Genomic DNA, 16,157 nt, shown 5'->3' on the forward strand with positions numbered 1-16,157 from the left:
CGTTTTCTCTCAAGTTAATCATTTCCTGGATGAACTCTCTCTAACCACCACATCAGTCAGAGACACAAATATACTGTCTGTATTGTATAACATTCATTCTCACCGTAGGATAGATGGCTCACCCTCTATTCGGTCACTACAAAGCTCACACACAAAAAAAGCCTAGAGTACAAAGGTCACATTGTTTTCACATTGTTGTTGAATTTTCTAATATACAACCGTCTTTAAACCCTTAAAAAAAACACATTAGAAGTTTGACGAAAAATGACAAAAGTGACACATATTGATCAAATTAAATGTGTAAAACAAAACACATTCCCAGTATTTTCAGTGATCAATTTCGCAACACTGTCAATGACACAAACTTGCCCAGAAACCTGTTGTCCTCTGTTTACATTGACTTTGGCAGTGTGCAGAAAGCAGTCTGAGCCTCTTGTTATCTCCCTCCAGTTAACCCTACAGGCCGTAGTTTGTATAAATAAGTGCCCCAGGCTGCCGTGCCCTTTTATTCAACGTGTGCTACTATGAGGGGACTGGTTATTCTCTCTGTCCTGACAGTGTGGGCACTGAACTGTGCCAGTGTGCCAACGCGGGACACCAGTGGACGCCACTGGAGCTGCGATGAGAAGGAAAAAGAGCCAGGGGCGAGGTTGGCCATGCTCAGCATCAACAACAAACATTTCCATGGATACAAGTTCCAGCTCAGTAACATAACCTTCAGCACAGTGGAGAAGGTGGGTGCAGGAGGAGGGTGGGGGGGGGGGGGTGGGGGGCTGTAAAGGGGTGTAGGGGTCAGGGAGGATGGGGGGGGGCTGTAAAGGGGTGTAGGGGTCAGGGAGGATGGGGGGTTGTAAAGGGGTGTAGGGGTCAGGGGTTGACAGGGGGTTGTAAAGGGATGTAGGGGAGGGTCAGGGGTGTAGGGGGTTGTAAAGGGGTGTAGGGGTCAGGGGTTGACAGGGGGGTTGTAAAGGGGTGTAGGGGTCAGGGGTTGATGGGGGGCTGTAAAGGAGTGTAGGGGTCAGGGGTTGATGGGGGGCTGTAAAGGGGTGTAGGGGTCAGGGGTGTAGGGGGGTTGTAAAGGGGTGTAGGGGTCAGGGGTTGATGGGGGGCTGTAAAGGAGTGTAGGGGTCAGGGGTTGACAGGGGGGTTGTAAAGGGGTGTAGGGGTCAGGGGTTGACAGGGGGCTGTAAAGGGGTGTAGGGGTCAGGGGTTGACAGGGGGCTGTAAACGGGTGTAGGGGTCAGGGGTTGATAGGGGCTGTAAGGGGTGTAGGGGTCAGGGGTTGATAGGGGGCTGTAAAGGGGTGTAGGGGTCAGGGGTTGACAGGGTGGGGTTGTAAAGGGGTGTAGGGGTCAGGGGTTGATGGGGGGCTGTAAAGGAGTGTAGGGGTCAGGGGTTGACAGGGGGGGTTGTAAAGGGGTGTAGGGGTCAGGGGTTGACAGGGGGGCTGTAAACGGGTGTAGGGGTCAGGGGTTGATAGGGGGCTGTAAGGGGTGTAGGGGTCAGGGGTTGACAGGGGGGCTGTAAAGGGGTGTAGGGGTCAGGGGTTGATGGGGGGCTGTAAAGGGGTCAGGGGTTGATAAGGGGGCTGTAAAGGGGTGTAGGGATCAGGGGTTGATGGGGGGCTGTAAAGGGGTGTAGGGGTCAGGGGGTAGGGGGGTTGTAAAGGGGTGTAGGGGTCAGGGGTTGATGGGGGGCTGTAAAGGAGTGTAGGGGTCAGGGGTTGACAGGGGGTTGTAAAGGGGTGTAGGGGTCAGGGGTTGACAGGGGGCTGTAAACGGGTGTAGGGGTCAGGGGTTGATGGGGGGCTGTAAAGGGGTGTAGGGGTCAGGGGTTGACAGGGGGGCTGTAAAGGGGTGTAGGGGTCAGGGGTTGACAGGGGGCTGTAAAGGGGTGTAGGGGTCAGGGGTTGACGGGGGGCTGTAAACGGGTGTAGGGGTCAGGGGTTGATGGGGGGCTGTAAGGGGTGTAGGGGTCAGGGGTTGATAGGGGGGCTGTAAAGGGGTGTAGGGGTCAGGGGTTGACAGGGGGGTTGTAAAGGGGTGTAGGGGTCAGGGGTTGATGGGGGGCTGTAAAGGAGTGTAGGGGTCAGGGTTTGACAGGGGGTTGTAAAGGGGTGTAGGGGTCAGGGGTTGACAGGGGGCTGTAAACGGGTGTAGGGGTCAGGGGTTGATAGGGGGGCTGTAAGGGGTGTAGGGGTCAGGGGTTGACAGGGGGGCTGTAAAGGGGTGTAGGGGTCAGGGGTTGATGGGGGGCTGTAAAGGGGTGTAGGGGTCAGGGGTTGACAGGGGGGCTGTAAAGGGGTGTAGGGGTCAGGGGTTGACAGGGTGGGCTGTAAACGGGTGTAGGGGTCAGGGCTGGATAGGGGGCTGTAAGGGATGTAGGGGTCAGGGGTTGATAGGGGGCTGTAAAGGGGTGTAGGGGTCAGGGGTTGACAGGAGGGGTTGTAAAGGGGTGTAGGGGTCAGGGATTGATGGGGGGCTGTAAGGGGTGTAGGGGTCAGGGGTTGATAGGGGGCTTTAAAGGGGTGTAGGGGTCAGGGGTTGACAGGGGGTTGTAAAGGGGTGTAGGGGTCAGGGATTGATGGGGGGCTGTAAAGGGGTGTAGGGGTCAGAGGTTGACAGGGGGGCTGTAAAGGGGTGTGGGGGTCAGGGGTTGATAGGGGGCTGTAAAGGGGTGTAGGGGTCAGGGGTTGATAGGGGGCTGTAAGGGGTGTAGGGGTCAGGTGTTGATAGGGGGCTGTAAGGGGTGTAGGGGTCAGGGGTTGATAGTGGGGGTTGTAAAGGGGTGTAGGGGTCAGGGGTTGATGGGGGCTGTAAAGGGGTCAGGGCTTGATAGGGGGGCTGTAAAGGGGTCAGGGGTTGATAGGGGGCTGTAAAGGGGTCAGGGGTTGATAAGGGGGCTGTAAAGGGGTTAGGGGCAGGGGTTGACGGGGGGTTGTAAAGGGGTGTAGGGGTCAGGGATTGATAGGGGGTTGTAAAGGGGTGTGGGGGTCAGGGGTTGATAAGGGGGCTGTAAAGGGGTGTAGGGGTCAGGGGTTGATGGGGGGTTGTAAAGGGGTGTAGGGGTCAGGGGTTGATAGGGGGTTGTAAAGGGGTTAGGGGTCAGGGGTTGATGGGGGTGTGGTATCTTTAGACTGGACTGCATCTCAGCATCTCAGGGGGTTTCCTTTATTAGTTGCCATTCCTTTTTCTGTCCCGTGTATCAGACACTGTGTATCAGACACTGTGTATCAGACACTGTGTATCAGACACTGTGTATCAGACACTGTGTATCAGACACTGTGCATCAGACACTGTGCATCAGACACTGTGTATCAGACACCGTGTATCAGACACTGTGCATCAGACACTGTGCATCAGACACTGTGCATCAGACACTGTGCATCAGACACTGTGCATCAGACACTGTGTATCAGACACTGTGCATCAGACACCGTGTATCAGACACTGTGCATCAGACACTGTGCATCAGACACTGTGCATCAGACACTGTGCATCAGACACTGTGCATCAGACACCGTGTATCAGACACTGTGCATCAGACACTGTGCATCAGACACTGTGTATCAGACACTGTGTATCAGACACACATCAGACCACTGGGACGCCGTCATTGGTATGGGGGCATTTTCGAATGAGAGAAAGATAGAGAACTAACTCACGAGGCCTATCTTATTTCTCTTCTCTCAGAACTTGTTGATCTTGATGAAAGTGTGTGAAGAGATAACGAATTAGATCTTTTTGTCACTAATTTCATGTTCCAAAAGTTTTAAGATGAAAAGACCTCTCTCTCTCTCTCTACTTCTCTAATTCTTATTTCAGTTTTCTCTCCTTCCTAGATATATGGTAACAAGAGTAAGGGAGGAAACAATATTGTCAATGTATTTTCACTGTGTAACTTGCTCTCTCCATCTCTCCTCTACCCTCTGTCCTCTCTCCATCTCTCCTCTACCCTCTGTCCATCTCTCTACCCTCTCTCCATCTCTCCTCTACCTTCTCCCCATCTCTCCTCTACCCTCTCTATATTCTCTCCCCTACCCTCCATCTCTCCCCTACCCTCTCTCCATCTCTCCTCTACCCTCTCTTCATCTCTCCTCTACCTTCTCTCCATCTCTCTTCTACCCTCTCTCCATCTCTCCCCTACCCTCTCTCCATCTCTCCTCTACCCTCTCTTCATCTCTCCCCTACCCTCTCTCCATCTCTGCTCTACCCTCTCTCCATCTCCCCTCTACATTCTCTCCATCTCTCCTCTACCCTCTCTCCATCTCTCTACCATCTCTCCATCTCTCCTCTACCCTCTCTTCATCTCTCCTCCACCCTCTCTCCATCTCTCTTCTACCTTCTCTCCATCTCTCCTCTACCCTCTCTCCATCTCTCCTCTACCTTCTCTCCATCTCTCATCTACCCTCTCTCCATCTCTCCTCTACCCTCTCTCCATCTCTCCTCTACCTTCTCTCCATCTCTCCTCTACCCTCTCTCCATCTCTCTTCTACCTTCTCTCCATCTCTCTACCCTCTCTCCATCTCTCCTCTACCTTCTCTCCATCTCTCCTCTACCCTCTCTCCATCTCTCCTCTACCATCTCTCCATCTCTCCTCTACCCTCTCTTCATCTCTCCTCTACCCTCTCTCCATCTCTCCTCTACCCTCTCTTCATCTCTCCTCTACCCTCTCTCCATCTCTCCTCTACCCTCTGTCCTTTCTCCATCTCTCCTCTACCCTCTCTCCATCTCTCCTCTACCCTGTCTCCATCTCTCCTCTACCCTCTCTCCATCTCTCCTCTACCTTCTCTCCATCTCTCATTTACCCTCTCTCCATCTCTCCTCTACCTTCTCTACATCTCTCTTCTACCTTCTCTCCATCTCTCCTCTACCCTCTCTCCATCTCTCTACATCTCTCCTCTACCTTCTCTCCATCTCTCCTCTACCCTCTCTCCATCTCTCTACCTTCTCTCCATCTCTCCTCTACCTTCTCTCCATCTCTCCTCTACCCTCTCTCCATCTCTCCTCTACCTTCTCTCCATCTCTCCTCTACCCTCTCTTCATCTCTCCTCTACCCTCTCTCCATCTCTCTACCTTCTCTCCTCTACCCTCTCTTCATCTCTCCTCTACCCTCTCTCCATCTCTTTACCTTCTCTCCTCTACCCTCTCTTCATCTCTCCTCTACCCTCTCTCCATCTCTCCTCTACCCTCTCTTCATCTCTCCTCTATTCTCTCTCCATCTCTCCTCTACCCTCTGTCCTCTCTCCGTCTCTCCTCTACCCTCTCTCCATCTCTCCTCTACCCTGTCTCCATCTCTCCTCTACCCTCTCTCCATCTCTCCTCTACCTTCTCTCCATCTCTCATCTACCCTCTCTCCATCTCTCCTCTACCCTCTCTCCATCTCTCCTCTACCTTCTCTCCATCTCTCTTCTACCTTCTCTCCATCTCTCTACCCTCTCTCCATCTCTCCACTACCTTCTCTCCATCTCTCCTCTACCCTCTCTCCATCTCTCCTCTACCTTCTCTCCATCTCTCCTCTACCCTCTCTTCATCTCTCCTCTACCCTCTCTCCATCTCTCTACCTTCTCTCCTCTACCCTCTCTTCATCTCTCTACCTTCTCTCCATCTCTCCTCTACCCTCTCTTCATCTCTCCCCTACCCTCTCTCCATCTCTCCTCTACCCTCTCTCCATCTCTCCTCTACCTTCTCTCCATCTCTCCTCTACCCTCTCTTCATCTCTCCTCTACCCTCTCTCCATCTCTCTACCTTCTCTCCTCTACCCTCTCTTCATCTCTCTACCTTCACTCCATCTCTCCTCTACCCTCTCTCCATCTCTCTACCTTCTCTCCCCTACCCTCTCTCCATCTCTCCTCTACCCTCTCTCCATCTCTCCTCTACCTTCTCTCCATCTCTCATCTACCCTCTCTCCATCTCATCCTCTACTGTCTCTCCATCTCTCCTCTACCCTCTCTCCATCTCTCTTCTACCTTCTCCTCATCTCTCTACCCTCTCTCCATCTCTCCTCTACCTTCTCTCCATCTCTCCTCTACCCTCTCTCCATCTCTCCTCTACCTTCTCTCCATCTCTCCTCTACCCTCTCTCCATCTCTCCTCTACCTTCTCTCCATCTCTCCTCTACCCTCTCTTCATCTCTCCTCTACCCTCTCTCCATCTCTCTACCTTCTCTCTACCCTCTCTTCATCTCTCTACCTTCTCTCCATCTCTCCTCTACCCTCTCTCCATCTCTCTACCTTCTCTCCTCTACCTTCTCTCCATCTCTCCTCTACCCTCTCTCCATCTCTCCTCTACCCTCTCTTCATCTCTCCTCTACCCTCTCTCCATCTCTCTACCTTCTCTCCTCTACCCTCTCTTCATCTCTCTACCTTCTCTCCATCTCTCCTCTACCCTCTCTCCATCTCTCTACCTTCTCTCCTCTACCTTCTCTTCATCTCTCCTCTACCCTCTCTCCATCTCTCTACCTTCTCTCCTCTACCCTCTCTTCATCTCTCTACCTTCTCTCCATCTCTCCTCTACCCTCTCTTCATCTCTCCTCGACCCTCTCTCCATCTCTCTACCTTCTCTCCTCTACCCTCTCTTCATCTCTCCTCTACCCTCTCTCCATCTCTCCTCTACCCTCTCTTCATCTCTCCTCTATTCTCTCTCCATCTCTCCTCTACCCTCTCTTCATCTCTCTTCTATTCTCTCTTCATCTCTCCTCTATTCTCTCTCCATCTCTCCTCTACCCTCCGTCCTCTCTCCATCTCTCCTCTATCTTCTCTCTCTCCATCTCTCCTCTACCCTCTCTTCATCTCTCTACCTTCTCTCCTCTACCCTCTCTTCATCTCTCTACCTTCTCTCCATCTCTCCTCTACCCTCTCTCCATCTCTCTACCTTCTCTCCTCTACCTTCTCTCCATCTCTCCTCTACCCTCTCTCCATATCTCCCCTACCCTCTCTCCATCTCTCCTCTACATCTCTCCATCTCTCCTCTACCCTGTCTTCATCTCTCCTCTACCCTCTCTCCATCTCTCCTCTACCTTCTCTCCATCTCTCATCTACCCTCTCTCCATCTCTCCTCTACCCTCTCTCCATCTCTCCTCTACCTTCTCTCCATCTCTCCTCTACCCTCTCTTCATCTCTCCTCTACCCTCTCTCCATCTCTCTACCTTCTCTCCTCTACCCTCTCTTCATCTCTCTACCTTCTCTCCATCTCTCCTCTACCCTCTCTCCATCTCTCTACCTTCTCTCCTCTACCTTCTCTCCATCTCTCCTCTACCCTCTCTCCATATCTCCCCTACCCTCTCTCCATCTCTCCTCTACCCTGTCTCCATCTCTCCTCTACCTTCTCTCCATCTCTCCTCTACCCTCTCTCCATCTCTCCTCTACCTTCTCTCCATCTCTCCTCTACCCTCTCTTCATCTCTCCTCTACCCTCTCTCCATCTCTCTACCTGCTCTCCTCTACCCTCTCTTCATCTCTCTACCCTCTCTTCATCTCTCCTCTACCCTCTCTCCATCTCTCCTCTACCCTCTCTTCATCTCTCCTCTATTCTCTCTCCATCTCTCCTCTACCCTCTGTCCTCTCTCCATCTCTCCTCTACCCTCTCTCCATCTCTCCTCTACCCTGTCTCCATCTCTCCTCTACCCTCTCTCCATCTCTCCTCTACCCTCTCTTCATCTCTCCATCTCACCTTTCTCCATCTCTCCTCTTCATCTCTCCTCTACCCTCTCTCCATCTCTCCTCTACCTTCTCTCCATCTCTCCTCTACCCTCTCTCCATCTCTCCTCTACCCTCTCTCCATCTCTCCTCTACCCTCTCTCCATCTCTCTTCTACCTTCTCTCAATCTCTCCTCTACCCTCTCTCCATCTCTCCTCTACCTTCTCTCCATCTCTCATCTACCCTCTCTCCATCTCTCTTCTACCTTCTCTCCATCTCTCTACCCTCTCTCCATCTCTCCTCTACCTTCTCTCCATCTCTCCTCTACCCTCTCTCCATCTCTCCTCTACCTTCTCTCCATCTCTCCTCTACCCTCTCTTCATCTCTCCTCTACCCTCTCTCCATCTCTCCTCTACCTTCTCTCCATCTCTCCTCTACCCTCTCTTCATCTCTCCTCTACCCTCTCTCCATCTCTCCTCTACCTTCTCTCCATCTCTCCTCTACCCTCTCTCCATCTCTCCTCTACCCTCTCTCCATCTCTCCTCTACCTTCTCTCCATCTCTCCTCTACCCTCTCTCCATCTCTCCTCTACCCTCTCTTCATCTCTCTACCTTCTCTCCATCTCTCCTCTACCCTCTCTCCATCTCTCTACCTTCTCTCCTCTACCCTCTCTTCATCTCTCCTCTACCCTCTCTCCATCTCTCCTCTACCCTCTCTTCATCTCTCCTCTATTCTCTCTCCATCTCTCCTCTACCCTCTGTCCTCTCTCCATCTCTCCTCTACCCTGTTTCCATCTCTCCTCTACCCTCTCTCCATCTCTCCTCTACCCTCTTCATCTCTCCTCTATCTTCTCTCCATCTCACCTATCACCATCTCTCCTCTACCCACTCTTCATCGCTCCTCTACCCTCTTCATCTCTCCTCTATCCTCTCTCCATCTCACCTATCTCCATCTCTCCTCTACCCTTGCTCCATCTCTCCTCTCCATCTCTCCTCTATCCATCTCACCTATCTCCATCTCTCCTCTACCCTCGCTCCATCTCTCCTCTCCATCTCTCCTCTATCCTCTCTCCATCTCACCTATCTCCATCTCTCCTCTACCCTCACTCCATCTCTCCTCTACCCTTGCTCCTCTTCATCTCTCCTCTACCCACTCTCCTCTACCCTCTCTCCTCTCTATCTCTCCATTACCCTCGCTCCTCTCCATCTCTCCTCTCCATCTCTCCTCTACCCTCTCTCCATCTCACCTATCTCCATCTCTCCTCTCCATCTCTCCTCTCCATCTCTCCATCTCAGGGTCAATCTGACTGTAAATTGCACCTGGAACTAGACCTCCAGGAAACAACCTGTCACATCATCAACCCAAAATCTTTTGAAGAGTGTGACATCCGTCAAGATTATGAAACGGTAAGCCACTACACAACAATGGCCAACCAGACATTTAATAATATTAGTGATACATGCCAGTCCTGTAGAGAGAGACACCTGTAGTGATACATGCCAGTCCTGTAGAGAGAGAGACACCTGTAGTGATACATGCCAGTCCTGTAGAGAGAGAGACACCTGTAGTGCCAGTCCTGTAGAGAGAGAGACACCTGTAGTGCCAGTCCTGTAGAGAGAGAGACACCTGTAGTGCCAGTCCTGTAGAGACACCTGTAGTGATACATGCCAGTCCTGTTGAGAGAGAGACACCTGTAGTGCCAGTCCTGTTGAGAGAGAGACACCTGTAGTGATACATGCCAGTCCTGTTGAGAGAGAGACACCTGTAGTGCCAGTCCTGTAGAGACACCTGTAGTGATACATGCCAGTCCTGTTGAGAGAGAGACACCTGTAGTGCCAGTCCTGTAGAGACACCTGTAATGATACATGCCAGTCCTGTAGAGAGAGAGACACCTGTAGTGCCAGTCCTGTAGAGACACCTGTAATGATACATGCCAGTCCTGTAGAGAGAGAGACACCTGTAGTGATACATGCCAGTCCTGTAGAGAGAGAGACACCTGTAGTGCCAGTCCTGTAGAGAGAGAGAGAGACACCTGTAGTGATACATGCCAGTCCTGTTGAGAGAGAGACACCTGTAGTGATACATGCCAGTCCTGTAGAGAGAGAGACACCTGTAGTGCCAGTCCTGTAGAGAGAGAGAGACACCTGTAGTGATACATGCCAGTCCTGTAGAGAGAGAGACACCTGTAGTGCCAGTCCTGTAGAGAGAGACACCTGTAGTGATACATGCCAGTCCTGTAGAGAGAGACACCTGTAGTGATACATGCCAGTCCTGTAGAGAGAGACACCTGTAGTGATACATGCCAGTCCTGTAGAGAGAGACACCTGTAGTGATACATGCCAGTCCTATAGAGAGAGACACCTGTAGTGATACATGCCAGTCCTGTAGAGAGAGACACCTGTAGTGATACATGCCAGTCCTATAGAGAGAGAGAGACACCTGTAGTGATACATGCCAGTCCTGTAGAGAGAGAGACACCTGTAGTGCCAGTCCTGTAGAGAGAGAGAGAGACACCTGTAGTGCCAGTCCTATAGAGAGAGAGAGAGACACCTGTAGTGATACATGCCAGTCCTGTAGAGAGAGAGACACCTGTAGTGCCAGTCCTGTAGAGAGAGAGACACCTGTAGTGATACATGCCAGTCCTGTAGAGAGAGACACCTGTAGTGATACATGCCAGTCCTATAGAGAGAGAGAGACACCTGTAGTGATACATGCCAGTCCTGTAGAGAGAGAGACACCTGTAGTGCCAGTCCTGTAGAGAGAGAGAGAGACACCTGTAGTGCCAGTCCTGTAGAGAGAGAGACACCTGTAGTGATACATGCCAGTCCTGTAGAGAGAGACACCTGTAGTGCCAGTCCTGTAGAGAGAGAGAGAGACACCTGTAGTGATACATGCCAGTCCTGTAGAGAGAGAGACACCTGTAGTGATACATGCCAGTCCTGTAGAGAGAGACACCTGTAGTGCCAGTCCTGTAGAGAGAGAGAGACACCTGTAGTGATACATGCCAGTCCTGTAGAGAGCGAGACACCTGTAGTGCCAGTCCTGTAGAGAGAGACACCTGTAGTGCCAGTCCTGTAGAGAGAGACACCTGTAGTGCCAGTCCTGTAGAGAGAGACACCTGTAGTGCCAGTCCTGTAGAGAGAGACACCTGTAGTGCCAGTCCTGTAGAGAGAGACACCTGTAGTGCCAGTCCTGTAGAGAGAGACACCTGTAGTGCCAGTCCTGTAGAGAGAGACACCTGTAGTGCCAGTCCTGTAGAGAGAGACACCTGTAGTGCCAGTCCTGTAGAGAGAGACACCTGTAGTGCCAGTCCTGTAGAGAGAGAGAGACACCTGTAGTGATACATGCCAGTCCTGTAGAGAGAGACACCTGTAGTGCCAGTCCTGTAGAGAGAGAGACACCTGTAGTGCCAGTCCTGTAGAGAGAGAGAGACACCTGTAGTGATACATGCCAGTCCTGTTGAGAGAGAGACACCTGTAGTGCCAGTCCTGTAGAGAGAGAGACACCTGTAGTGATACATGCCAGTCCTGTAGAGAGAGACACCTGTAGTGCCAGTCCTGTAGAGAGAGAGAGACACCTGTAGTGATACATGCCAGTCCTGTAGAGAGAGACACCTGTAGTGCCAGTCCTGTAGAAGAGAGAGAGACACCTGTAGTGATACATGCCAGTCCTGTAGAGAGAGAGACACCTGTAGTGCCAGTCCTGTAGAGACACCTGTAGTGATACATGCCAGTCCTGTAGAGAGAGACACCTGTAGTGCCAGTCCTGTAGAGAGAGACACCTGTAGTGATACATGCCAGTCCTGTAGAGACACCTGTAGTGCCAGTCCTGTAGAGACACCTGTAGTGCCAGTCCTGTAGAGAGAGACACCTGTAGTGATACATGCCAGTCCTGTAGAGAGAGACACCTGTAGTGATACACGCCAGTCCTATAGAGAGAGACACCTGTAGTGATACATGCCAGTCCTGTAGAGAGAGACACCTGTAGTGCCAGTCCTGTAGAGAGAGAGAGACACCTGTAGTGATACATGCCAGTCCTGTAGAGAGAGACACCTGTAGTGCCAGTCCTGTAGAGAGAGAGACACCTGTAGTGCCAGTCCTGTAGAGAGAGAGAGAGACACCTGTAGTGATACATGCCAGTCCTGTAGAGAGAGAGACACCTGTAGTGCCAGTCCTGTAGAGACACCTGTAGTGATACATGCCAGTCCTGTAGAGAGAGACACCTGTAGTGCCAGTCCTGTAGAGAGAGACACCTGTAGTGATACATGCCAGTCCTGTAGAGACACCTGTAGTGCCAGTCCTGTAGAGACACCTGTAGTGCCAGTCCTGTAGAGAGAGACACCTGTAGTGATACACGCCAGTCCTATAGAGAGAGACACCTGTAGTGATACATGCCAGTCCTATAGAGAGAGACACCTGTAGTGATACATGCCAGTCCTGTAGAGAGAGACACCTGTAGTGCCAGTCCTGTAGAGAGAGACACCTGTAGTGATACATGCCAGTCCTGTCGAGAGAGAGACACCTGTAGTGATACATGCCAGTCCTATAGAGAGAGAGAGACACCTGTAGTGATACATGCCAGTCCTATAGAGAGAGACACCTGTAGTGCCAGTCCTGTAGAGAGAGAGACACCTGTAGTGATACATGCCAGTCCTATAGAGAGAGACACCTGTAGTACCAGTCCTGTAGAGAGAGAGACACCTGTAGTGCCAGTCCGGTAGAGAGAGAGACACCTGTAGTGCCAGTCCGGTAGAGAGAGAGACACCTGTAGTGCCAGTCCTGTAGAGAGAGAGAGACACCTGTAGTGATACATGCCAGTCCTATAGAGAGAGACACCTGTAGTGCCAGTCCTGTAGAGAGAGAGACACCTGTAGTGATACATGCCAGTCCTATAGAGAGAGACACCTGTAGTACCAGTCCTGTAGAGAGAGAGACACCTGTAGTACCAGTCCTATAGAGAGAGAGAGAGACACCTGTAGTGCCAGTCCGGTAGAGAGAGAGACACCTGTAGTACCAGTCCGGTAGAGAGAGAGACACCTGTAGTACCAGTCCGGTAGAGAGAGAGACACCTGTACGAATAGATGAATAAGCAGAAAGATATGTTGTGTTTCCCTCATGCAGCAAGTGAATGCCCACTGCAATGTGACCCTGAGCATCACAGAAGGCATTGCAGAGGTCTCTAAACACTCCTGCAACACTGAACCAGGTATCTAACGTTACCCTCGTCTACTGCAGCACACGCCACCAAAACACACAGTACGTGTCCTTTTTGTTAAAACGCAGTACAGTGAGTAAGTCTACCCCCTCCCCCAAAAATGGTTGTGTGCATTTTTTAAATCAAGTTTAATTTGATTTGATAAAGCTTCTGCTGAGAAGATGGTCAGAATGTGTCCGGACTGCCCCATCCTGCTGCCCCTTCATAGCCCCGAGGGCCTAGAGAGTGTGAAGGCAGGCCTCAGGCAGTTCAACATGGACCACAACTACACCTCCTACTTCAAACTGATGGAAGTGGGGAGGATAACATCTGGGGTAGGGTGATGTATTAGGATTCTCTCTCTGTACTTCTCTGAAAACACGTTTGTTGTCCTATATCTGGTCAAAACTGGTCACTGTTTCAGGGATAAGTCTGAAAGGGTGTAACACACTGCTAGAGTGTTCAAGGAATCCTACCACTGCCTACAGTGTTATGTGCTATTTGGAGTGTTTGTTTGGGAAATTAAGTAGGTCTCCCCTGTCTGTCTAAACCTGTACAGGTGTAGGATCCTAATTTTAGCCAGTTTGCTACAGCAGGAAAGTAATCCTGCAGCAACAGAAAATGTTAATTATTATGTAGATTATAATGAACGGACATTGTTGTAGGAAAATTAAGTCTGAAATTTCAAATTGGAAATGACAAACTTCAAATGCCTAAACCTCAAAAATACACGACCAGTTTTACATTTCCTGCGTTGCAGGACAGTTCTCCTGCAATAAAGTGATCAAATGAAGATCCTACATCTGTGAGCCATGTCTCTCTCCCTTTCCTAGTACATGATGATGACTGGAATGAACTACTACGCTGAGTTGGCCATCGTGGAGACTGATTGTAATGCCAAGAGCAGGATAGATACACAGGCCTGCAAGCCACTGTGCCCCGATGAAGCTGTAAGGCAACTAGCGACCTCCTCCTCATCATACTCACTCCTCACGTATTACCATCATCATACTCTGGTCTCCTGTCTCCTGTCTCCGGTCTCCTGTCTCTGTCTTTGGTCTCTGTCTCCTGTCTCCGGTCTCTGTCTCTGTCTGTCTCGGTCTCCGGTCTATGACTTTGGTCTCTGTCTCCGGTCTCTGTCTCTGTCTGTCTCTGTCTCCGGTCTCTGTCTCTGACTTTGGTCTCTGTCTCTGTCTCCGGTCTCTGTCTCTGTCTCCGGTCTCTGTCTCTGTCTCCGGTCTCTGTCTCCGGTCTCTGTCTCCGATCTCTGTCTCTGGTCTCTGTCTCTGACTTTGGTCTCTGTCTCCGGACTCTGTCTCTGACTTTGGTCTCTGTCTTCTGTCTCCGGTCTCGGTCTCTGTCTCCGGACTCGGGTCTCTGGCCTCTGTCTCTGACCTTGGCCTCTGTCTCTGACCTTGGTCTGTGTCTGCTGTCTCTCTCTCTAGCGCCATGGGCTCTGTAAATCCACACTGCTGGGGAATGGCCAGGTGGATGTCAACTGTGAGATCTACGAAGCTCTTGTAAGCCACTTCTAACACACATAAATACATCCCGAAAAGATATAATTACAAAATATGGTGCCAGCCCTCCTCGAAAGTCTGTCAATTCAAACATGGTTCCTTTTGTTGTTTCCATGGCAGAACGCCAGTTCTCCCCGTACCCCTGGAAGGGAGTGTGGACACCCACCACACCGCCCCGGACACCACATCCATCCTGGCATCAAACATCACCTCCCTCCCTGGGTACACAAGCCAGGCAAACCAGGCCCACTACCAGGCTTCCCAGGACGCCCTGGTGGCCCACCTCCAGGCGACCAAGGTCCACCCCCTGGTCCCCATAACCCACCCCCTGGTCCCCATGGGGAGTTCCCCTTCCCCCACTGTCACGGCTTTGTGAAAATCCCCCCCTCTATCCACCCTCTTTGCCCCTTCCCACCCCCTCATCACCCCCACCCACACCCTCGTCCCCAAGGCCACGGGCCACCCCCAGGGCACTCTCTACCACCCCACCCTACACACGTTCTGGGCAAGGCTCCTCCCCCACATGTCAAGGCATAATCTCAGCATCCCGATTACACTTCTAAATGGTGGATATTCAGAAGTAGTTTTGCCATCATGGTTGACATAATGTCAATAATAAGAACAGTAACTATGTACTGTACTGCAAATGAAATGATCTGTTGTCTTTTCTGGCTTCTACTTCATCTACGGATTCTCTCTGTTAAAATCAGCTGTGACATCATTGGATGACATATTTTTTTTTTTTAAATGAATAAACTACTTCATGATACTAATGTACTGTACTTGATGATACTAATGTACTGAGATACTCATGACAAACTAGAGGACAGGCAAACACACACACACACACACACAAGCACACACAGGCACACACACACACGCACAAACACACACACACGCACACACACACACACACACACACACACAGGCACACACAGGCACACACACACACACAAACACACAGGCAAACACACACACACACAGGCAAACACACACACACACACAGGCACACACACACACACACACACACACACACAGGCACACACCCGCACACACAGGCACACACACACACACACACACAGGCACACACACACACACTAAGAAGCTGTTATACTAAGTCCATTAAGGTCATAGTTGGCTTAACCACTGTAGGTCAATGTAACGGCTCAGTACAATGACACACGGCACACGGCCTTGTTCGGGGGGTAAGCACTATGCTAACATGACATGGAGAAGTTAAGCCACTCCCCTTATCTCTATAATCAATCGAGTTGATGCATGCAAAGCAATTATCCAGATAGTTACATATCAGTTAATCCTCTTGTTTTCGATGGATGGATCCACTTTCAGCATAGCAAGATAAAGAACCTCTGAAAACAAACGTTTTTATTTAACAACTGAAAGTACATGTAGTTGTACATGACTTGCAGTAGCTTGGTGGTTAGTTGAACTAAATTTAAACCTTGGTCATTTTTTGTCAGTAGTTAGTTACTTTTTGTTGCCATGCAGCTGTGTAGCTAACTACTGGAACTACACACTACTTTTTTTTGCAAAAATAAAATATGGGTGATCGTTAGGCAATAATTTATTTTATTTTTGGCTTTCAGACCTGCCAAATTCTCACTTGAAACATAGTTTTGGTGTTTAAACTAATTACGCTTACAGTGCCTGATAATATATTTGCTTATTTTATTAATTTCCCACCATTTTAGCAGACAACAACAAACTAGGCAGTTCTAGAACAGAGGCTTCTCTGTTAAACGTGTCTCTGGCTCCACCAAGTGGTCGGTTGCATCATTACAATCTATT

The 16,157-nt window shown here is 50.6% G+C and overlaps 1 protein-coding gene across 1 annotated transcript; it reads left to right on the forward strand.

The window, feature by feature from the left end:
• The first annotated feature begins 499 nt into the window (after window positions 1-499).
• ahsg1 (alpha-2-HS-glycoprotein 1) lies at window positions 500-15,121 on the forward strand. Its single transcript, XM_042322534.1, has 7 exons — window positions 500-734; window positions 8,931-9,041; window positions 12,756-12,840; window positions 12,997-13,163; window positions 13,662-13,778; window positions 14,274-14,348; window positions 14,469-15,121. Exons 1-7 carry the CDS (start codon window positions 525-527, stop codon window positions 14,883-14,885), a joined length of 1,182 nt encoding a protein of 393 aa, XP_042178468.1. The 5' UTR covers window positions 500-524; the 3' UTR covers window positions 14,886-15,121.
• The last annotated feature ends 1,036 nt before the right edge of the window (window positions 15,122-16,157 follow it).

Source organism: Oncorhynchus tshawytscha, linkage group LG05, assembly GCF_018296145.1.
Source record: "Oncorhynchus tshawytscha isolate Ot180627B linkage group LG05, Otsh_v2.0, whole genome shotgun sequence".
NCBI classification, from domain to species: Eukaryota; Metazoa; Chordata; class Actinopteri; order Salmoniformes; family Salmonidae; genus Oncorhynchus; species Oncorhynchus tshawytscha.